Below are 24,382 nucleotides of genomic sequence, written 5' to 3' on the forward strand. Positions count from 1 at the left end.
TTTCTGTACTATTGCAGTTTCACGTTATGACCACAAGAGGTCAGGAAAAATGCTGAAAAATCACCTGTAAAGGTCAAACTCTTCAGCTTTCTATGACCCCATTATAGAAAGCTGAGTTTATCGTTATTCTAAATCTCATGTCAAAATTCTCATTTTGAGAACAAAATAGTCAATGATCTTAAACCAACATCCATTTATTAATCAGACAAAAACAGACATTCAACATAAGTTTTATATAAAGTGCCAAGAAATAAATTTTGATAAAACACCATAAAAAACTAGAATTTTAGACCACAAAAAGAAATTAAATGACAAAAAACGTTTTACAAAGTAGATTCTGCTCTCAATGTTTGCTCAGTGTTTTTGATTCAGGAGAAAGAAAAAAAGGCATCTGATCAGTAGTTTTTCAAAAAGCAAGTCACACACCGTCCAAAGTGAGTCAACTGCTCGATGCGCCACCTTCTGGCCTCTGATACATTCTGCAGCCACTCAATTGTGGGTAAGAGAGAAGGAATGGAGGATTTCTGTTGAAAGGCACAAGGCAAGAAGGGGTCTGCAGTAACAACCTCCAGTAAGAGGATCTGGTGTTCAGAACATCCAGAAAGTATTCACAGCCAACTTTCCACATTATGTTGCAGCCTTGATCCAGAGTAAAGAAAAAGGCACCATCTGGTTGATATTACCCCATATTGTGAAGCACGGTGGTGGCAGGTTCATGCTGTGGGGAGGTTTTTCCTGTAACAGCAACTGGGCAAACAGACAAGTTAGAGTTGAAGCCAAATATGAATAATGGTTAATTTTGCAATTAGGTTGAGACAGAATGTGGAGAAACTGAAGCATCGATTACTTTTTAGGTGGCCTGACATCCAGTCGTTTTCACAAGCTGAAAATGGAATCTCAAGAAAAAAATAAAATAAAATTCAAGCATAATTTCTAGTCATTTTTCCAACTTTGGTAACCTGCTAAGGAAAGACAGAAGTTTATGTACAACTTGTGTTAAGCCAACTATATTCATGAGTTGGGTCTAAAAAGTTTCATGTAGTATGTTGAACACAATTTCCCTCTAAAACCCATTTATGATTTAAATCTTGTCAGAATTAAATGTAAACATTGTGCAAGTTTGAGTTTATTAATGTAAATCTGATCTCTAAAGAGACCACAGTTAGATAAAAAAAATTAAAGACTATTAAATAAACATTAAAAAGAATAATCAAAACAAAATTACAAACATGATCAGATTAGAGATATCAATGTAAAGTCTGAGCTCCAACAAGTGCTGCTGGTTTCATGAAGCCTTTAGATGGCGCCATTTCAGGCTCTCTGCTTCCTCCTAGTGGTCAATTCAAAGTACGGCTTGTCACTCCTGGCCTTGCTCTGTGGGACCTTCTCTGCAGCCTTCACTGGGTTTCTCTGAGAGGTTGTGGTTTGAGTCGTCGTTGCTTCAGGTTTCAGCATCGTCTTTGTGCTGGGGTTCCCCAGAGCTGCTGGTTTTTTCACAGTCCTCTGTGCTGTGGGGGGGCCCTTCTGATTACCTTTAGAGGAAGAGGAGGCAATACCTGGGACCGGCCCAGGGATGGCAGAGGCCACCTTGATTTTAACCTTTGATATGGAGCAGATAGAAGTTACTGTTGCTGGGGGCACAGCTTTGGAGCAAGGGGTCGGGGCACGGGAGGAGCCAGCCTGGGAGCAAGGGGTCGGGACACGGGAGGAGCCAGCCTGGGAGCAAGGGGTCGGGACACGGGAGGAGCCAGCCTGGGAGCAGGGGGTCGGGGCACGGGAGGAGCAGGGCGTCGGGGACTGCTGGGGTACCGTTTTTCGTACCGGCACAGTCCTTGTGGCCACCCTTGCCTTCCTGATCGTCTCCAGACGGAGGCGTGATGCTGGAGAGCCAGGGCGCCTCTGTGCAAGGCGGGAGCGCTGGCTGGCGCTCGAGGAAGGCTTAACGTCTTTGGGGGCAGATACGGTGGTGGGACGGGACATGTGCACAGCAGTGGGGGAGGTACATGGGCTGGAAGGTTTGGGGCATTTGGAGGAAGGCTCGGGGCAGACCGGGCTCCTGGGGTGGGCGGTAGGACCATGTGGCCGGGGCTTTAGCTTAGAGGCAGAGCTTGGTTCCACAGGGGAAGCTGATGGAGTCAGGGCTCTGCGGTGACTGCCCGGGCTGGGGGCCTGCCTGTAGGAGCTGCTCAGAGGTGAGGAGGGCAGAGAAGAGGAGCCTTTGGTAGGGACAGGCAGGGGGAGCTGGGTGGGCTTCCTGGGAGAGGACAGCACTGTCTGGAGGTTCTTCTTCGGTACCACAGCAGAACCTTTCCTTGCCAGGATGGGTGTGCAGGCAGGGGAGGGAGTGTATGACCGGCAGCTCTGTCCTACAGGGGGTCCAGATGCCGATGAAGAGCAGGACGAAGAGGAGGAGGCAGAGGAGGAGATGAGGCCATTAACTGCAGCAAGAGGGTCCATATGAGGGGGATTGGGTGGAGCGTTGTTGGCACGGTGACCCCCCAAACCAGGTGGGCCCTTCTGGAAGGCCAAGATCTTCTGCTCCAGTGTGGTGAACTGCAGCACCCGCAGAGGGTCATACTTTGTCAGGAAGCCCCTCAGGGTGTCCCAGCCCCCACCGACTCGCACCATCACGTGTTTGCCGTGCAGCATCTGAGGGAACAAACATTCCCACATCATCCCAAAGTCCACACCATGAGCTTTCAGGCAAGCAGTGACCGTTTTGCTTCAGCTCCCAAAATAGCAGATGCAGATTAACCCGTCTGCACTGAGGCGTTGTGCCCTGAATAGCAGCGGAGATGTGATGTAATCACCTTCCACTGCTATTGGCTAATGAGCTTACATGTGTCCAGCCACGGCCTGCGGCGATGAACTTGGCACCGCTGCAGCTGCCAGAACGCAACAGCTAGCAGCTAATCTCTGACACAACAACACAAACACTCAGAGCCGAGTTCAAACTGACCGGGACAGACAGACGGAGATACTCACTCTGATGAAGATGGTCTTATCGCCCAGTCTGTAGCGTCCCTCTGACAGGTACTCTATGGACACCTTGTTGGAGCAGTTACAGGGTGGGTCATCCATGCCGAGCTCCTGCAGGGGCAAACCAGCAGAATCATTGATCATCTCTGATATACACAGAAACGGTTTAGAGTCAATAAGGAAGATGGATCTTCAAGTGTCGGAACGAATCTCAGGACAATAGCTGTGCTTCCACCAACCATAGGACTGTGCTATATGACATTTGAGGTGTTTGTTGTTTTTTTTTTTTTGTTTTTTTTTTAAGAGCACCAAAATTGGTTTATTTGACAAAACTGCCATGGAAACACCTTTTTCACATCACACAAGTCACATGATCAACAACCGGATGATGCCCCTGGAGCAAACCACGAAGATAGGGAGTATTTGGAGGATCACGGTGCAGCACACTTTTCACTGACTCAAGTGAACAAACTTGGTTGTGTGATTTTTATCTGTGATTTTAATTTTCCGGAAACACCACAATTGTGAAGTTGTTGGTATTCCAATATTAGCGGAACATTTGACATAAAAACGCAGCTAATGCGAATAATGTCCAGCATTCCCCTCATTGTATCCCATAATGTCAGCACGGTTTGTTAAAAAATTCATTAAAAAATAACAGTGTGGATCTCTGCAGCTCCTCCAGTTCCATCAAGCCTTTCAGCTCCTATGAATAATCCTCCTCTTGATTGACCAATCAGTTTAGGCCATTTGTTGGGTCTTGATCACTTTAGTACAGGAAATGCATTACAGTTTGAAATTGAAACCTGACAAAATGTGCAAAAGTTAATAGGAAATAAATACCTTTGGGAGAAAAAAGAAAAAACCTTTTAAAGTATGAACAGCTCAGTTTAAAGCCAGATGCATTTGGGAATATGATTAATCCAACTGTGTCCGTTTTTAATCCAAGCCATTTCCCGCTTCACTGACTCTGGTTATTTTTAGAGCGGTCGTCTCCTCTGGGAGGAAAACAATCAACCCGACTGTTGCTGCTGCGCTCTCATCCACTCAACCAGACTAAATACGTAAACTCATCCAACCGGTTCCACAGCCCCCCCTTCAGGAGCGCTTCAACGTCTGCGCCCGCATGTGTGCGATGACGTGGCTCTGCACATGTGACTGAGTCAGAGCGCCGGCGGGGCGTCACGTGGATCAGCCGCTGTCGTCGGGGGAAACGGGGCCTGATCTCACCTCTGGCTGGTAGAGCGCCCCGTGCTGGCAGCACACGCTGAAGGTTTTCACCGCGGCGGGAGGTTCCTCCGTCATCAGCAGCGTCTCCTCCAGCTCGATCTCCTTCTCCAGCTTCACCAACACGGGCGGCTCCACCCCATATCTGGGACAGGCGGAGACGAGTCAGGACTAGGTGGCGCCGAAGAGAGACTCAAAGGGTCTACGTTCAGAGGGGCCAACTCACCTGGAGACGATCCGGCCGACCTCCAGCAGACACAGACACACCTGCCGAGGATCCTTGTGCAGAACTAGAGCAGAGAAAACACCCGTTGGCAAGAGGCGGCAGACAAACATTCAGGATAAAAAAAAAAAAAAAAAAAAAAAAAAAATGATAAAAATTATTTTAAAAATTCAAAATCAGATCAGGGCTTTCTCCAGTGTTTTATAAGCCTGGCCATCAGGCTTTACTCCCCCACCTGCATCATTTGTCTTTTTGTTTCTTTTCTAAATATACATCAGTGACATTAGCCGCATCTCCATTGACAATATCAATACGTAATTTGATTTATGTCAAATTCACTTAATGGAAATGCACCAATTTTGAAAAACTCATTTTTCAATAAAACTTTTTTGGTCATATCAAATTTACTTTTGCAAAGCTGCAATGGAAATACTTTTTTCCACCCATCATACGAGTCACATGGTCAGCAGCCAGATGTTGCCAGTGGCGCAAACCACAAACAAGAAGACGACAGGAAGTAGCTGCAGGATGACTGTGCAGCGTGTTTAACTTATTGTGTGAACCAACTTATTCACATGTGATTTTAATTGCGTTTCTTAACTACTGGAAACACAGAAACTGCAAAATTGTGGGAGGGTTTTCAATATTACCAGAGTATTGGCAACGTTTGTGCACATTTGTAATGGAAACTGCTGTACACACACCTGGGGTGAAACAAATGAAGTGCAAACAGTTTAATTCAATTTCTTTTATTTTTGCCATCTTTAAGACTTTAAAGCCGACAGGAAATTTGAAAATATTACTAGGTATCTAAGCGTTATTGGAAGACAACAGTACCTAAAGCCCAATGATAAACATTTAACTCAAAAACACGGCGGGTCGCTGGCTGGCCTTCCTAACGCCTCTACCAACAGGCCTAGCAGGTTCTCTGGTGGGAAACTCTGATCAGGAAAAAATAATTTGAGCAGCAGATGTTTGGGTTTCCTTCCAAACTGGGATTTGGAGTTTGATCAACTCAAATGAAGTGATCCCACTCGGAGTGATTGCTCCCGCCATCAGATCCCATTTAGCCACTAGGAGGTCCAGCTTAACCGGACTCTGCTGCTCAGATCTGTAGGGCTGAAAGCTTAAAGCTCAGATCTGCTCCGTTTGATCAGCTGATGCAAACCGCCTTGGTGCCGTTTTGTTCACCAGTGTTCTCTTTAAAAAAAAAAAAACTTTTGACCCGAGTGCAGATATACTTTTCAAATAAAAATCAGAAGTGTGGTATGATGGCTAACATTTTCACTTGACAATCAAGCATTACTTGCTGTTGGTCTCGCTTATAGAAACCTACTTTAAACTTTGCGGCAAAATGAGAAAAAGTGCAAAGGAAATGAGTATTTCTGCAAAGCAGGTAACGTTTAAATAAACTGATACATGGAGCGTCGAGAAAAAGTTTTTGATTTTCACTGTAACTTCTGTTACTTTTAATGAATCTACAAAAAGATTTTTAATCTGTGACTAATGTTAAAGATTATACCTTCAATTGGCCTCAAACTTGAATCTTTTCTTTACAGCTGCATTTTAATAAGTTACTCAACTTTCTTTGTAAAAGCCACAGCTAATTTTAATAGTTCACTAAATCTGGTGGGCAGGTCATTTCAAACGTCAACCTCAGAGGTCATGTCTGCAGGAATCCAGGCTGAAGCCTTCTTTCCTCTCCCGACTAGACATTAAACCTGAACATTTGTCTAAAGGTCCCAAATGAAATGAGAGTTTAGTCGTCTGGTTGGACGTGTTCTGGTGTTTACCGAGGCCCTCCGACTCAAACAGGTAGGTGTCGTCCACGCCGACGTGGCGGCACCAGGCCAGGAAGTTGGCTGTGTTGTCCCGGGCAAAGAAGGAACCTGGGGAGGCGTCGCGCTTACAGGCCACCTTCCTGGTAGGGAAGAGCTGGACAGGAACCGGACCGTCAAACTTATGTGGAAGCGGAATGCTAAAGTAAACATTTTGATGCGTTTTCACGTCTTACCTTAGGTAGCGCTGTGGGGCAGGTCTGGGCGACCTTGGTCTGCAGGGCGCCGATCAGCTGGCAGAGCTTCACGCCGTTATCCAGCTCCTCCATGAACAGCTCGGCTCTCACCTCCTCTCCTGGAAAAACCACAGAGCGGTTAAAAGCTACAAACCAGCGGAACATCTTCCCTTCTCTGCATGTTCCTGAACAGGAGGCCACATTAAACACCGCCGCTTCCTCCTCCAAGGGGCTCAAGCGCTCCCACGCTGCCTCTGCTGTAAATCAAAGCCGGAGGGAACAATACGGCCGCACTAAGTGACAAAGATTGCTCTGTAAAAGTCGACTTCCACCCAACAAAGGGCTCAGCCTCAGGGCTAGAAACTTTATCCCACCTGTTGGTTCGCCATTTAAAACGTCTAAAAACCTGAAATGCAGGCCATCCTGTCCACGGGAGCACCAACTCACGTTGAGCGCCGAGTACCTGCCCACATTCCTCGTGCTGGCAGCCAAACATTAGGCTGTGAAACCCTGATTCAGCAACAATAGAGTCAGTTTCGGGTTCCTCACTGCTCCATTGTGCCACATGGACAATGGGTGTCCGTATAATGACAGCAGCAGAGAAACTGAGGGATTCTGTTCTGCTCTGCGGTTTCCCCAAGAGACGCTTGGAAATTGAAGCGTCGAAATCTGATTACACACGAGAGCCGCATTGATAGTTCATCGGTACGTTCCTGGCCTCTGGGGGGGAACTGTTGGCATGCAACACACACACAGCTACTGTTGAAGGCAGATGGAAAACTGACTGGATCAAACCTTGTTGTGTCATAACTAAAAAAAACAAATTAACCGCTGAGGAGTGTGAGGAGGAGCTGGTGTGGAAGTTAAACCCACCCAACATGCCGCTGAGCCAGATGGCCAGGTCCTCCTGCATGGGGACCAGCGTGGCCTCGTGGCGGACCGCCAGCCACTGGTCATACTGGAAGACGTTTGAGAGGCCGGGGCCGTGGCGCTGAGCCAACGGGCTGCGGGGGCACCTGGGACTCAGCAGGGGGGCGTTGAACTTCTCGCTGAACCAAACCTGGAGAACAAAAATAAATCAACTGAGCTGGGGAAAAAAAAAAAAAAAAAAAAAAAAAAAAAAGGAAAAACATGCAACTAAAAACACCGTAAATCTAAAGAGGTCATTTTACAGACAGAAGGTTTTGGTGGAAATTAAGTTTGCGTCTGTTAGCCTCACAGCAAAGCTGGCAAATACAGGAACTTAGAAAAGTTAGCATCTGAAAAGAAAAGCAACCAAAAAGAGAAAAAAAAAAAAACATACCCGAAACCATTCCATTTTTCTAAATTTTAGTCATTTTATAAACAAAGGCTAACTGGTTTGGTTGGCCAATAATTTCCTTTTAGTGGTCGTTAGCCTTGTTGCACAGCTAGCAAATACAGGAACTTAAAAAGTTGGTATCAAATAGGAATAATAAAGTTAAAGTCAACCTTTTCTTGTGATCCAAATTTGTCTGTGGGAACACAAACGTCACAAAAACTGTAGATGAGGGCAGCTGAATTTTACTTCAGTGCTTCTTTTCTTCCATTAGCCATTTTTAACCCAACATTCTCAGACAGGCATCATTTTAAACAGAGTTAGTTTATAGCATTTATTTTCCTAATGCAGCATTACAAGCAAGCATTTCTTGCATTGATCATCATGATACTAAAAGCAGTTACTGTGTGCAGTTCAGTGATACAAGTCATCATTATGACTCTTGAAAAACATTCCATCATCTGTGGGGCGATGACAGCCATACAGTTACCTAAAAATGAAACAATGTTTATATGGTCAGTTTTATTATTGGAACAGAACCACAAAATGTTACTTCTTTAAGACGAAAGCACAAATGATGTTCAGTTTCCTCCTCCTTGTGTGAGGAAACGCTAGTGGATCATAATTAGTGTGAGCTATCCATGCAGAGTGAAGCCTTCACACAGTGCTGCATGTAAGCTCTACTGAAGATCAGTGCACCAACCTGACCTAGTAACCGTGGTTACTCCGTCTTAAAGCCACAAATCCATCTTTATCCATTTATAATCAACCGTATCATAAGTTTTCTGCACAGCCTCGTGTTATTTTTGCTTCTAATCTGGAAGTAAAAAAAAAAACATACCTAATGCTGCTGTACTTTCCTAACATGTGCTCCTTTGTGCCTGAAGCCAACGTCTGATCATATCCATCCCTGCCGTCACACACTGCCTCACCCAGTCAGCATCCTCATCTGGTCACTCAAAGTCTGTCACACAGGGTAACCAAGTGTGTGTGCGGGGGGGGGGGGGGGCAGGGTGGAGTTCTCAGTTTTATGGCTCTGAACAAAATGTATAAAAAATTAAATTAAATTAAAAAAGTACATTCTGCCCCCCAAAAAACTCCTAAAACTTCCCCCCCCCCCCAGAAAATGTCTGAGATGCATCTTAAAATTTGAATTTAAAAAGTCAAAAATTTTCTAGAGAAAGAAAAAAAATTCTGAATTTCAAAAAGTTGACTTTTGTAACTCAAATTTCCAAATGTTAAAAAATAAAAATTCAGAATCTTAAAATTTGAGTCTTTTTCCAACTACTTTCTGACTTTGGAGCTCAAATTTCCTTGCTTTTTTTCTAGAATAGGAGTTTTTCATGGAAATGTACTCCTTTTCTTCCCTTCCTTCCATCTACAATGGCCCCAATACAAAGTTGTAAAACTCAGACTGAGAAGCAGGGGACCTCCACATTCCCAAGCACTGGCTGATTTTCCAGTCTCCAGGCGGTCCGAGGGGGAAACCTGAGAATCAGCTGCAGATGTCCACTCTGACATCTCCGTACGTTACGTAACCAGCTGCTGATGGACCCCTCCCTCTTCCTGCCATGCAGCTTGTTGACATCTGCTGCAGATATGGCCTTTAATCTTGGTGTCGTTTGCATGTGATCAGGCGCTGCTGAGACGCGCAGCTCAATGGATGGTTGTGCTGCGGAACAAGGCGGCGAATTCATGGCGTGGCCCCGGCCGACAAACCGGAAACTTTCTGGGCAGAGGAACAGACGGTCCGTTCTACACCGACGCAGCCCTGCTGCAGATTGTTCTGTTCCAGATTAATGGACTGGGAGCGACTCAGGCCTCAGTGGAGCAGAGCCGTGAGGTCGATATGATGATGGCTTTAACCTCAGTTTGTTCTCCACGATGACGCTAAAAAGAACTTGTTGCAACTCAGGATTACAGACAACGCTTTCACCCTAGGAAGTAAACCTTTGTTTCTACTTTTTCAAAGTTCAAGTCAAAACCATTTTTTTAATAATTAGATGGGCCAGACTGTGGAGATGTTTAGGAGATGCAAAGTAGGAAGTTGCACTAATCTGCAACTTCCTACTTTCCCTGCTGTAAAAATGACAGGACAGATGGCAAAAATCTTTTAGTCACTTTTAAAACTGAACCATCTGTTTGAGATAAGATTTAATAGATATTTTTTAGTTTAGTTCTAGATCCAGAATGGGTGCGTTAATTAACTTTTGAGGCTGTCATCTCATTCATAGTGCTTTTTTGCAAACGATGCACGTTTTGGTTTTAGCATTTCGTTATTCAGGGTTGAGGATGGTTTGAGTGCGTGTCACATCATTTCAAAGAAGAAAAGCAAATGGAAAATCCAACCTGTGACAACTCTGCAGATATCCTCAGTGAAAGTGAGAACAGCTTAACATTGGGATCTAAATGCCCATAGAACAGAGCCGTTCTGAGTTAATCTCACTGGGTACAGGAATGTGGACTCGTAATCCACAAACACCCCAGATCCTGAAACATTCTGACCTTTAATCACTAATTAAAGGTGGTTTAATCTTAAGTGGCTCAAGCTAAGCACATCAAAACTTTCTAAAGGGAAACCAAGCCATCAGATGGAAAAGAAAAACATGACAAAAAAAAAAAAAACATTCTCATAAGCTCCTCCCCCTGCTGCATGTCTATGAATCATCTGAACAGCAGCGTCAACAACAACCAGTTACATTTTTCAATGTGACACAAATGTTCCACCTCCAAACAATCTGCTTCCAAAGTAGCAAATTCACAACTTTCAAGCTGGTTTCCTCCCACGACCTGCTAACTGACCTTTAAACTAAGCCTGAGCTGTTTACTTTAGTCCTTTTCACATCAAGTCCTAAAATGCTCATTACAGACGAAGGCATTCATTGTAAAGCTTTGGATTTCGTCGGGACAGATGTATAATTATAAAGGTTTTAATGTCTGGAAATGCCGAACGGAACCCAAACTAAAGCTTCCGGTGGATTCTGCAGCAGTTCTTCCCTTTACAGATTGTATTTATACTTCCATGAATGCATTTCACGTTCAGCATGGCTGAGCAGATATCTGATCTGACTGTGCTCTACATGTGCAGTGAGGCTGCAGCATCACTGCATCCTCACAGCTCACCTTCCAGACCCAGAATAACCGAAACATTCAGCCACTTTCTACGCTCACTTCACTTTAACACCCCCCCCCAAAAAAAAAAAAAAAAAAAAAAAAAAAAAAAAAAAATCGATTAGTAAAATCAAAGCTTCCATTTCGTCCACAGAGACTGTTTGTAACACGATCTTGAGGATCCATCTGCTGCGTTTAAAACTGCAGAACATCCGCGCCGTGCTGCGGCCCTTCCCGCCACACGTTATGCCATCAGCACTTGGGAAGCATATTTTACATTCCCACAAGCCAACAGTGGTGGGAATGTGAGAGTCCTGGCTTTTCCAGAGCAGATGAGAGGAGCGCGCCGGTCGAGGAGGTGTCGAACGGGGACAAGGCTGTAACTCGATCCGCTTGTTGTTCTGGGTTTGGGAACGACTTGCGATTCATCGCTGGGAGGGGAAAGGGAAAAAGTGAGGAGCATTCCGCCCACTCCCTACAAGATGTGGAGGGGGGAAAACAACTAAAGGCTGGGAGCTTAGGAACGCCAGACAGGCACAACAACAGCAGCATGGCATGCTGGGACACAGGTGGTTTTGAAGCAGCTGCTTAATTCGTCTTTACTACTCCGATGATCGGAACTGAAAAACCCAGATGGTTTATGAATAGATTTGTTTTTTCCCCTTTACTAATGTAACAGTTTGTGGTCGTCAAACTGAACTTTTGAGTGAAGCAAGCAGGCTCTTACCTGGATGCCAGTCTGGACAGCCATGATTGTGTTCACCAGAAGTTCACTTCTTCATTCTGTCGAGATAAAGACAAATCTTTAGGGCAGAGTTTCCCCCAGAGAACCTGCTAAGCCTGGAGGTGTTAGCAGGGCAGTCTGAAGTCAACAGCAAATCTGAAAATATCACTGGGAAATTATGCATTACTGGAAGACATTGTCAACAATGCCCAACACCTACTAAAAGGTCTTAAAGGCAAATGTAAATAACACAATTCTAAGCCTGGTGGGCGCAAGTAGAGTCTGGTGGCCCGCCAGGCTTATAATACAGCAGCTACAAAACATGAAGAAACTTATTTAGATCAACTGCGTCCAAACTTTCCAGCTAAAACAGTCACGTTGAAATTTATTGAGGTCCACAAAATGTAGATATTTAAAAATAAAATAATGTCTGGCTTTTTGCAAAAAAGTTTTCCCACTTGCCTGTAAACAAAACAATACTTTAATGAAATAATGAAGTCTGATTTCTATAGAACAAGGAGCTATAAGTCATCGTACAACTGAAACGCAACATCTGCAAACAATACGCACCAATTTCCGATCATTTTCTAAGATACTCGTCTGAATTTTTTGCGTGTATTCTCAAAGACGAATGTTCAAAAAACACCTTTTATTATTTAGTTCAGTTTTCCGTAATGGGTGTGGCAAAATGTGACTGAATGAAAGTCACAGGGTGTTTGCAGTCCTGTTAACTAAGACAATTAATGAAAAAATAAATAAAACTGTGTGTGTGTATATATATAACTTTGTTTTGTACCTTCCACTTTCAAAAGACTTTCAATTGTAACTTTTTTGTTTTGAAAGGCAGTGAAAATTCCTCAGTAAGATTATTTTTTTTGTACAAAAATAAGCTCGACTTGGAAAACCGAGTTTGTCCATGTATCAATTTGTTTTTTTAATGAGGTCAAAGGATATAAATGAGCACACTTTGTTTAAATCAATTAATGACCAGGAAGGAAGTTATTTATTAAAATGTTTCAACACATAGCCGGATGCATCAGATCTCAAAGACAGATAAAAAAAATAATTTGACTATTTGAGCAGTAAGCATTCAGTAGAAGCCCATCCCAAACTTGGAATCTGCCACATTAATCATTCAAAAGGTTATAACAGCAGAAAAATCATTTCAATTTTACAGCCTTATTATTCGTAAATGTACCGATCAGGACAACCGGTTTGCTGTGACACTTCAGGGTAGATGCTGTTGCAGAGTGAAAAACTCAGTTACCTTCTTCTAGAATCGCAGATGTGCTTAAAGTGTTCAGAATCATGTCATCAACTCTGAATAATTAGTAACTACAATGATTAAAAATGGAATAAATTAGTTTAAAACTCACATCAAATGGTGCAAGGAGCATCTGTTTTTACCGAACCTTCAAACTTTTCTCAAAGGAAGTGACACAGCTGGTTTCTCCAGTTTTCCCACACAAGTCTTACCCCGACACTCAGCGGTCCCAGTGGGGAGTGTGTTTGACACAGAGGGAGTGGGTGTGGGGAAGCAATCACAAGCACACAGATCCTAATAACAGAGCTGATTTGGTCAACACAGCTGAGACAATAGTCCTGGAATACCAACCCCCTCTCCACGATCCGCTTTCACCCCAGATTTATGAATATCAGCAGCAAAAACTCTTGTGCTGCATTCAGATAACATGTTTTCTACTGAAGCACAGAGTGACAGGACTAATAAAGTAAAAACTAACCTAAACAGAGTGCTACATCCAGAAAAGAGGAGATGCAAGTAGACGGGAGAGTCTGACATCATCTCACTTACCGCAGAACAGAAACAACTCAAACTACTGAAGAAACCTGTCCAGCGTCCAACTCCTGTCAGCCTACTGGACACATTGTGGACTAACAGAATCAGGTCCCTGCACCGTGTTCAGCTAGAGCAGCTCCTGCCTCCGCTTCCACGACTGGGTGGAGGGAACGCCAGCGAAGGAATGACGGGAGGGAGGGAGAGAGAGAGAAAGGGATGAGAGGAGGAGGTGCACGAGGAGAACCCTGATTAATGAAGTGGCTACGCTTCACTAAGCCCTGACCATCTATGTGCCCCCCACCAATCCTATCACAGCGGGACCCCAACACAAAGCAGCCATTGTTTTCTTAACCAGTCTCATCTACGACCCAGGAACTCCCCGATCGGGATGCAATGAAACGGAAAGAGACGGGGTAGAGGAGGTGATTTACTGCCGCTTCCTCTTAGACCCCCCCCCCCCCCACCACCAACAACACACCTCCCGGTTTGAACTCGGTCTGGACCGAGGAGTCAAACAAAGCTGCTGCGGAACGAGCAAACTTGAGGCGCAAAGGGCAAGCGCACGTGACGTCTTACGAGTGAGTCAGGTGTTTGCTTTGCCACAGCTGTTTCAATGACCGCGGGCTTGTTTGAGATTCACCGCTCAAATAAGCCAAGCTGACTTCCAGCAGCCTTCCTTTTTCAGCCACATTAGTTGTGTTTCCATTAAACGTAGAATTGCGCCAATTGAAATAACTAAAATAAATTTGCTTAATTTTGTTTTCGATAAGACATTTTTTTGCAGTAGGATGAGGTGGATTTTCAGCCACATTGAAAAATATGCATTTTGCAAAACTGCAATGGAAAGACTTTTTTCCACATGAGTCACGTGACCAATAGCCAGATGTTACCACTGGCGAAAAAGACAACAGGAAGTAGGAGGAGGATTATGTTTTTTTTTTTTTCCTGGGCTATTCATCTAGTTCCACCAGAAATCTCAGTTCATAAAAAATTCTGAGTCTTCTGTAAAACTGCAGAAAACCAGTTTCCTAAAATGCTGTAAGCTCTCAAGTACAAGGGGTTTGTCACTCCAATGTTTGAATAACAGCTGAAGGCGTTTGCACCATGGCTGGATGATTAAAATCTCATGTAAATGTTTGCATCTGTCCCTGCCATGATTTTTAATCACTTATCGCGTGAACACGCTCATTCAAGTTTGATTTTCGTTTACATCCTTATTAACCGGAAACACAGCAATTGCACAATTCTGTTTTCGCGACATTTGCAGAAAATAGACAAAGACTTGCACACATTTGTAATGGAAACAGCTACTGATGATAACGCCAGATAAGTCTCTGGAAACCTCCTCAGGGCTTGCAGTGGTAGAAAGACCTTTAGAGTTGCAACAGCGAAGCATCCAGAAAGCTCTGCAGGCTTTCATGAGGGGTGACCGCTCAACAACGGAAAAGAGGACGAATGTTTGGCAAGATCTCCAGTTGTGTGCATCTGGAGCATGAAAGGGGCCCACACATGCGGTCAAATGTCAAGAGCAGAGGAGGGTTGGAGAACTGAAGCCAAGAGAGAAGACAAAAACAAAAAATGGTTTTATTATGCTGCAGAAGCCGAGAATGGTACCCTAGAAAGGGCATTGATTGACCTGGAGATCTACCACGCACATTCTTCAACGGTCATTTGACAAACATGTCCACACAGTGATAGCTTTATTCTAAAATTCATTTCCCTTTTGACACTCCAAAGTGATTTCCCATGACACCCCACCCTTTCCATTCAGCAGTTACGGCTTAAGTCGAGCACAAGAGATAACCAGTGGGGTTAGACTAAGGTTGGACTCAGATAAACGCTCAATTACCAATAGGGGTTAAAGATAAAGTTCTCTTTAAGTTCTATACAACTCAATTTGTAACACAAAATTGTTACAAATTGAGTTTGTAACAATTTATCCAGTTATCAGAAGACAGCTCATCCTGCTTCATTTCCCCCATGCTGGCAACAATGTTTCATAATGTGGCTGGAATGCCACTCCCTGGCAATCTGACTTCAGCCATCAACCATAATCATTTGAAATCGTGGCATACCTCATACGTCTACTCTACTGCAAGGATACTGAAGAAAAAATAAATTCAATACAAAAATACTATATATATATATATATTCAAGTATCTTTAAAAAGAGTTATCATGGATGGTGCTGCTGCTGGCAAAGCAGATCTCTAGCAGTCTTCCAGCGAATCTGAAGAAGCCTCTGACTGAATACTGTACGTCAATCTCAACAGCTCAATATCCAGGGAGCAGACACTCCACAGTAATATGCCCTAGATGGCATCAGTTGTTGGCAAGCGGTGCTAATCCACCTCATTTGCTTTTGCCACTCCTCCTCAAGTCTGTCTTGTCATATGGCTAAATAATTTGCAAGCAGAAACAGTTATTTTAATTTTAGCATATTTGATCAGAATCAAATGACTGGGTTTCTGAGCTACAATCAGTGCTTAGAACATTTAATACAAAACATGAGATCTTACAACTGATCTCCATAGTTCACAGAAAATACTTCATACATACTCGAATATCATTATATACCTTAAGGCTAAAGTTGCTTTGTCCAGAGAATAAATTAGGAAGGAATGAAACAGCAATGCTTGGGTAAAAAAGAGACAAACGTTAAAGAAGGAACGTGATGAAGGGCAGGCTGGAACATTCACAAACCAGATCACACCACATTCCTAAAGATGAAGGGTTTGCAGAGTGGACTGTGCAGACAAACCTGCCAGAGAACAACCAGAGTCAGGTTTAGTGGGAGGAAGCTGTAGTTCACTCTGGGAGTGAAATTACAGACATTTTCAGACTGAACCGTTCTAAGTTTACGGTAGAGTAAGCGGCACGAGCCCCGGTTTGCCCTGCAGCCTGAAGTAAACTTAGATCCCGTCTGTGCTTTTTAGCGTTCAGTAGGGGTGAAGACATGTGTGTTCCCACTTCACACACGCATACGTCGCACTGCTCTCTAGTTGTAGCCAATAATCATTTAAGAGGATTGGGGCTATTCCAGACAGCAAAGCACATCCACGACGCTACGTCATCAAAACACGCTGCACGTGGCACGCTCAGGGAGCCCGCGGCGCTTCGCTGAAGCATGCAGGCGCTCGTGCAGAAACTCAGGAGAAGAGGGGCATTACGTAATAAGTGAAGGTTCAGGCGGTGACGGACTTTTGATTTGCCGCTGAGTGAGTTAAAGATAGAAAAATGAATACAAATAAAACGCAAGCCTGCACCTGAGGCTCTTCATCCCTCCAGGGATTTTTTTTATTTATTATTTCATCCTAAAACACTTGAATTGTCAGTGTACTATGTTATTGTGCAAGTGTGAACGTAAAGTAGGAAGCAAAAATTAGAGCAAATTTCCTTAAATCACTTACCGTTTTGTTAATGATTAGGGTCATGCTAAGGAAAAATATAAATTACAATAATAAAGTCCTGCTTTTATGAGAATAAAGTCGATATGTGTGAAGTTGTATCCCGATTTATGTCTGATATCACGAGAATAAAGTCGAAAGAATAAATCGCAATAATCTGAGAATAGAGAACATTTCAAGAAGTCAAAGGCATATGAAAACAGTCGTAATAATATAAGAATGAAGTCAATATTTCGAGAATAAAGCCGTAATATGGTCACTATGAGAAATCATGAATAAAATAGAATACAAGTGTAAAATCATAGCACTACAAGAATAAATTCATAATATTATGAGAACGTAAGTCGAAAGAATACGAGAAGTCGTAATACAATGAAGTCAATATTTCGTGAAATCATATTTTGAGAAGTAATACAGTCACAATATGTCTTGTAATACGACTTTATTCTCGTATTATTTCGATTTTGTTGTATTCATTTTTTTAAAACTCTTTAGCGTGGCCCTCATACTCCGTCGTAGTCTCTCCAACTTTTCAGCCATACTTCCAACGTTGGATTTAATCAGTTCATTGCAAATGCAACGATTTTCTTCTTGATTAATAACTTGAGGCAACACAAAAGCTGAGCGACATCCCTGTTAAGTGGCAGTGGGCCAGTAAACCCCCTTTGTTGGAGTCCAGAGGGGTCCTGCTGGACCAAACTGGTCCCTAGAGAATAGCAGCTCCTCCTCTATTAGACTCCTTCCTGCTGAGCCCTTTGTGTCTGGACTTAATTACTCGATCAGAGCAGCAGTTCGTTTAGAGCCAGGCCTGCTCCTTTTCACTGCAGATGGGGCCTGGCTGCACTGTGTCCATGAGGAAACTCATTCATTCATTCAGGAAGGAAATAATGTCCCTGAACTGAACGGCTCAGCTTCAATTACACCGCAAAGTTATTTAGCCCCCAGGTGTTTATATATCTGCTTGAAGTTTTTAATAGAAATGTTAGAGGATTAAATCTACTGGACTCAACCTTCCCGTCCTTATTGGAGCGGCCTCTCCTTAGAGGTGGGACGTTATGAGTAAAGCCCATCTTAAGGGCTTGAATGAGTGGACCCCACCTGCCAATGAAATTTTGATTTGATGACACTAATCCACAGCTTGCTTTACATCAGTCAGCTCCTGGATATTAAAATCTCTCAGTGCCAACTCAGGAACAACGAGGCCGACTCCAGACATGGTGGTGTGGAGTAAACCCACCAGAGACGGCCTTGTAAACAGCATCCTGCACAAACAAGTTTGAGAATGAGTCAGCGTACAGATGATGGAATCGGTGAAAGCGTCAGACATAAAAGCTGCTGGGATTCAGACAACGAAAAAAAAAAAAAGTCACTTTTTTTTTTAGTAAAATACCAAACACATCTAGTTCCCCCAGGAGAACAGTTATCTTTGTTTCACGTGACAGTCTGTTGAGATTATGAACAGTGAACATCTTCCCTTTGAAACACTTTCCAGATTACAGCTAGCTAGAGAATGTTCATAGAATTCAAGTTCTGCTTAGACAAAATGGTCTCAAATCCACATTTTATAATAATGAAGAGCAGAAGTTCTGTTTGCCCTGACGAGCTGTTCAAATCTTCACTTTGAGGCCTGTAAAATGGTGAGCTCTCAACAGAACCTGACTTTCAACATTGGGTTGTCATGGACACCAGATAGCAAAACCTGACTTTTACACCAAACATTTTCCAATTCTGAAGTCATTTTTCATCTACCACAAAGTTATGGGATGTTTCAGAGTGCGACAGGCCTGGGAAGATGTCTGCCATGAACCGTTTCTGCTCTGAAATGCCACAGAAACAGCAGGTCGGCCATTTGCAACACTGGAACAAATGCCTTGACAACCACTACCGTTTATCTTTCCACTGGTATTACTTCAGCTGGTTGGTTCTGTTTGTCCATCTATAGAGAGCAAAGTGCATCACCTTGTGTGTTTAAAGATAAACACGAACACAAAACTGGGAACTCAAACATATCCTGGAAGGAAGCAGAAAGTTTGCAAATCAACACAACATTTGCCTTCAGTTAATTAAAAAAGAAAAAAAAAAGAAGCTATTTTATCCCTTCATGGCAGCTTCAGGTGAAGAGAGACAATGTAAATGCTGTTCAACTGGGCCTGAGCTCTGCTAGTAATCAAATGTTCAAACAAATAGTTCCGGTGTTGCCAAGTTACCAGCTTTATTAAGGTGAACTCAAACTGCATCTAATCAAATCCTCAAAGGAGTCGTAGGCGCTTCTTTTGTAGGGAGGATTTAACCTTTACTGTAATTTGTTTTGGAAAATGGACAACTGTAGGTCAGTGAGCAGAAACTGGAGAATATAAAAAAAAGCACCGTCACAGAATAGACTGGTGGTTAATCCTGGTTCTGGGCAACAGAGGAGCTCCTGAAAATGGCAGAAATATTTGAATTAAATGTTTGCATACAGCTATCAGGAATTGGCTCAAAGCTCCAGAGTCAAGCATTCAAATGACTCATTCACTGGAGAAACGGCACATTTAGCCAACCTGCACACTGCCTGCAAAAAATAAAATAGGAGAGAAAAATATCAATTTATAAAAAGTTGCAGCTGATTATATTTTTAATTGGCAATTGTTTGGAGACTTCAAAAATTCAACAATGCTTTATCAAACCCAGAGGGAAATCACCCTTTTGGTGGTATGTGGTTTTTATTTCCCATGTACAGTTTCTGTTTTATTTTGGATATTTAAAATGTCTTCCAATTGCAGTGATCTGTACAAAATTAAAAGTTTTTTAGGTCTTTGAGATGGACAACTTGCATCTTGTAATATATGCTCTCATAAATATATTACTATAAAATGGTTTCAAAACAATATTGTTTATCGCAACCATTTCTGGGACAATTTGTTACCATGGCAGGCCTGCCAACTATCGCCAACGGAAACCGACAATATGCGACAGTAGCTGCGTTTCCATGACAAATGTGCTTTAATTTTTGTTAATATTCTGCTAATGTCAGAAGGAAAAAAAAACACAATTTCACTTTTTCTGTTAAATATTAAACAACTAAAATCATGTGAATAAGCTTGTCCACTCGAGACAACATGCTGCTCCATGATCCTCTACCTCATGTCGTTTTCTTCTTTGTGGTTTGCGCCATCAGCAAAATCCGGTTTCCAGTTGTTGATTGTGTGATGCAGTTTTGCAAAACAAACCAATTTTGATACAGCAAAACAAAACAAAACAAAAAAACCCTCATCTCACCCTAGCCGCAAAACTTTTTAATTGAAAAGCAAGTTTTCTGATTTGGTGCGATTAAGCCAATTTATTTTCGAAATATCGAATTGTACAATTTAATGGCCAATGAAAACATGGCTGGTGAGATAAGTTTAACTTAACAGGCTTTGACAAATATAAATATTGTTCAGTAGTATAATTCCAGTTTAACAAGACTGGAATATAAACCCAATTTTGCTAAATCAAATCAGATTAAAGAAAAAGCCATAGATGAATATTGGAAGCGCCAGTGAACAAATGGTTATGGATTTCCTGTCTTAAGAATCTGCGAGTCTTTAGATGATATGATTTGTACTCGAAGCTGAAACTGTTCACAGAAGCTACACACATCTATCAAACCCTTAAGAAGCAGCACCAGATGAGACAAAGACGACTTAATGAGTTAAACATGAACACAGGGACATATGGGCTGCAACAGTCAGCCAACACAATGGGATGATAATGAAATCTGGGATTACCCCTCATTTATTTGGGATTTCAGCCCACAGGAGGAGAATGGTGGTGGGGATGCATTAAGGGTTAGTGTGTGTAAATGTGTGTTGTAGCTTTGCAGAGCTTTAGGAGGTCCTACATGTGAAGCCCGATGCCAAAGATCAAGCAGATGGCGATTATGAAGATTGATGGAAATGAGGTTGCTACTCATTTATTATGACGAGGCGACCAGAAGCAGCTTTGTCTCAAACAGTGACTTACTGTACAGAATCTGATCTGGAGGAGGACCTCGCTTGGAAACATGGAGTAATTTCTGATACAAACATAAAAAGGCAAGAAAACTCCAAGTTCTTTAACCAACTAAGAATGTGTTGTTCTGACAAACTCATCAGTTTCCACACTGCTACTACAGTGAAAACCCAGGAATAATGTGCAGAGGTACCAAGATCCTCTCAAGGCTTGGTTTTCTTTGAAACCCATCATTTCAGTTTTGATCTCCAACCAACAGGTTTCTGTCCATGTTCTGTCAAAGCAGTGCGTTAAAGAGAAGATGAGACGTCTGTAGTTATGCAGGTAAAGTCAGCAGCCAGCGCTGTGCATCCATCAGTCTGATAAAGCTAGTATGACCATGTTATTTGTGAACAGAAAAGCATCCAAATGCCAAAAACTCTGTGCTTTTTGTGATCATTTAAACATCGTGGTGGCCTCTTTTCAACCAGCTGACCAACAGTGTGCAGAAACAGGTGGGTACAGGGCAGCGCTGCATTACTCTAATGAAATGTTTATTACATTTAAAAGTACAAATTGTGCAACACATTTTGATGTTAAAGGTGTAACTTTAGAACTGACCCATTTGAAATTGGGTGGCAATTAATCATTTTAATAAATGCAATATTCTGAACATTAATCAGATAAATAAAAATGTACATTGTGCTGATTTTGTCATTGTAATGGAAAATTTGATAATGTACTCCTCACCCCTCTTGTGCTTTAGATTGTCTGATGAGATCATTGTGTCTGCATGATTTTATCATGATTGGTCAAGCTGCTCCTATAGACTTCCACAGTGTGACGCAATAGTAGAGAATGTCTGTGATCCAGGAGACAATCGGCGTGATACTTCATCAACCCAGAACTGAGACTGCATTTCATACATTAAGTAACAACCTCCGTTCCTTAACAATAGACAAATGGCCAGGCCATCAGGGTTGGGCCCCACAGAATTGTTTGTACATCAACAACAATCAGGGATTCACACCTATTGTCCAATCAAGTCTCTCTTCTCTGACCAGAACCTATAAAAGAAAGCAGGATCCACTGTTTTCCACAACAGTCATTTAACCACTAAAATATTTTTTTTTAATCAGAAATGCGCAAATGTTTGATTTCATTCTTAAATAATTTTTTTTGCCCAAAATGCTATGACATAGCATTCTTTTATTGAAATAACCATCAACTTTATTAGTAACTGAATAACAGTTAAAAGAAATTTGAGTCTGTACTCAAAAAAATTACCTTTTTTGAGTACAGACTCAAAAAAGGCAATTTTGTGAAAGTGTAACACTCTGTGTAGCACTTTGAGATTTGTTAATGAAAAGTGCGTTATAAATTAAATTTATTATTATTATTACTCAACAGTAATAAATAAGAAAAACCCACCAAAATACACATTTTGCACTAAAGATAAAAAGCATCTGCACTGATGTTAAGTCAAGCAGAAAGGGCTGAGCTTTTCACATGTTGATGCCAGAGGCATTTCTTTAGCTACAGATGCATCATTTGCTACAAAATGGTGACGAGTTCACTGAAGGAATGCTGTGTTGATGCAATTTAAAAACAAAATGACCTTCCCTATCACCATTTGAAAAGATGGAACAGATTTCTTTATTTTTGATGTTTTAATACAATTGTTATTCTGGATAAGTTTAAATGAAAAATATACAGAATGTGCCTTTTTTTCTCCCATTGACCGTCAGAAATAATCTATAGAATACTTTATCATTAGTTGCAGGCCTTTTGACAAGTTCAGTAGAATGAACAAACCTGTTCCATGTAGACACAAACAGGCCACCAAAAACAGGATTTCTGTACATTTCCAGTCTCAAACTTCCATAGAATTCAATGAATCAAAGAAATACAGAAATCAGCTTTTGATTTGTGGCAGATCGTTTCCCAGTGGTCAGACTTTAAATATGCAGTCTGCAAAAAATAAAAACTGAAAGGAGGAAGGTTGATGGATGGACTGAGACGAAGCATAAATGAAAGGTGGGATGATGGACAGACAGGAGAAGGAATAATAATCTGTTTGGATGGACGAATGAGGGACAGACGTCTGGGTGGTTCAATGACAGACAGATTAGTAAGTGAACATCAGAACAAACTTTCAGACGAGTCTCGTAGGCTTAGTGTCCTGCAACTTCTAGATGTGTCCCAGCAGAATATAATGACCAAATTCACATTCAATGTGACACTAACCAGGAAGGCTGAGACTCTAGCTTATAATGCATGTCTAGTATTTCCCTGAAGACAATCTCTTTGAAGGAAGCACCTGTCGATACTTCATCCTCTTTCCTCCAACAGGAAACGAGGATTGTCACACAACAGTACTTCATCCATTTAAAACAGCCCAACTTCATTGTTCTGGAGCCATAAGTGCAGCCGCAGGAAGAAACATACCAGCCACTGTGGGTTTGATCCAAAAAAAAAAAAAAAAACATCTTCCATGATTACAATTCCAGACTGCACATCATCATAGAACAGCTCAGCAGAGACTGGCAACAGATTAAACATGCACTAGTAAACTACTGATCCTCTTACCCATTTATTTTTTGCCAGGGATAAATATGTACACGCTTCAGACAGCGGCTCAGACTCAACAGAAGCAAGTAAAGACGTGTCAGAACCAAACAGCGAGGAAGCCGTTGGATAACGGAGACGGCAGGGAAATATGGATGGAAATTGGGTTTAAACAGAGCATTCTTTCTTTAAACGTCAGTCATTTTCAGTGTTTAGTCAGTTAGTTAGGAAGTCAAGTCGCAGATTTTTTGGAATAAAACCAGATAAACCCCTTCAAAATTTCCAGAACTGTTCCAAACTCATCGAATGTTCCATTTTGTATGGACACAAAGTAACACGTTGAGACAAACGCGTCTCAATATCATGGTAAACCCAACGCAAACTTTAGCTTAGCTTTCGACTCTTCCTCAGTATTCCAGATGCTACAAGTCTCCACGAGGTTTCCTCGCGAGGAAACTTTCACACAGGCGAAAATTCCATCATCTTCCCAACCGTATCCTTTTCAATCGAAAAGAGTAAAATAAACTCACCAGCAGAACCGTGAATTAGCAGTGTGTCGCTTAGAACCTCCGTGTCACAGTTGGTAGTGGATGCTCGTTTGCCTCACTGTAAGTTTTCGGTTGGAGCTTCAATTATAGAGAGTTACTCACATTCTCCCCTCTTGCTCCAGCTGTGTATTTCTTGGAGAGCGCTGTTCGAAACAGCCAATCAGAGCGCAGAGACTGACTGTGGGCGGGACCTCTGGCCTACCTGAGCGTCGTTTTAATTGGATGATAGAAACCCATTCGCATCAATGAAATCCATTCAGCTCTTGTGCTATGCCGCAAGATCAACGTGAGACAATTAAATAAATAATATAGATAATTATGCAAGTAAAAATATACAAAACAAGCCAGTTTATGTGCTCGACCCACGTTTCTTTTATACGTGACACTAATTTTATCTGGACAGCTACTACGAGGTTAGTAAAAAATCAATCAATCAATCAATCAATCAATCAATCAATCAATCAATCAATCAATCAATCAATCAATCAATCAATCAATCAATCAATTTAGAGAAACATCTTTTTATTTGTCCTTAA

The 24,382-nt window shown here is 42.2% G+C and overlaps 1 protein-coding gene across 1 annotated transcript; it reads right to left on the reverse strand.

The window, feature by feature from the left end:
• Nucleotides 1-178: 178 nt before the first annotated feature.
• Nucleotides 179-23,992, reverse strand: gas2l3 (growth arrest-specific 2 like 3). The gene is made up of 9 exons (XM_014976415.2): nucleotides 23,829-23,992; nucleotides 11,579-11,634; nucleotides 7,317-7,503; nucleotides 6,444-6,562; nucleotides 6,223-6,364; nucleotides 4,433-4,496; nucleotides 4,210-4,351; nucleotides 2,986-3,090; nucleotides 179-2,649 (listed from the first exon to the last, which is right to left on the reverse strand). Exons 2-9 carry the CDS (start codon nucleotides 11,600-11,602, stop codon nucleotides 1,312-1,314), a joined length of 2,121 nt encoding a protein of 706 aa, XP_014831901.2. The 5' UTR covers nucleotides 11,603-11,634; nucleotides 23,829-23,992; the 3' UTR covers nucleotides 179-1,311.
• Between the last annotated feature and the right edge of the window lie 390 nt (nucleotides 23,993-24,382).

This window comes from Poecilia mexicana, unplaced genomic scaffold (genome assembly GCF_051168715.1).
Source record: "Poecilia mexicana isolate PSO_F unplaced genomic scaffold, ASM5116871v1 scaffold_23, whole genome shotgun sequence".
Taxonomy (NCBI): domain Eukaryota; kingdom Metazoa; phylum Chordata; class Actinopteri; order Cyprinodontiformes; family Poeciliidae; genus Poecilia; species Poecilia mexicana.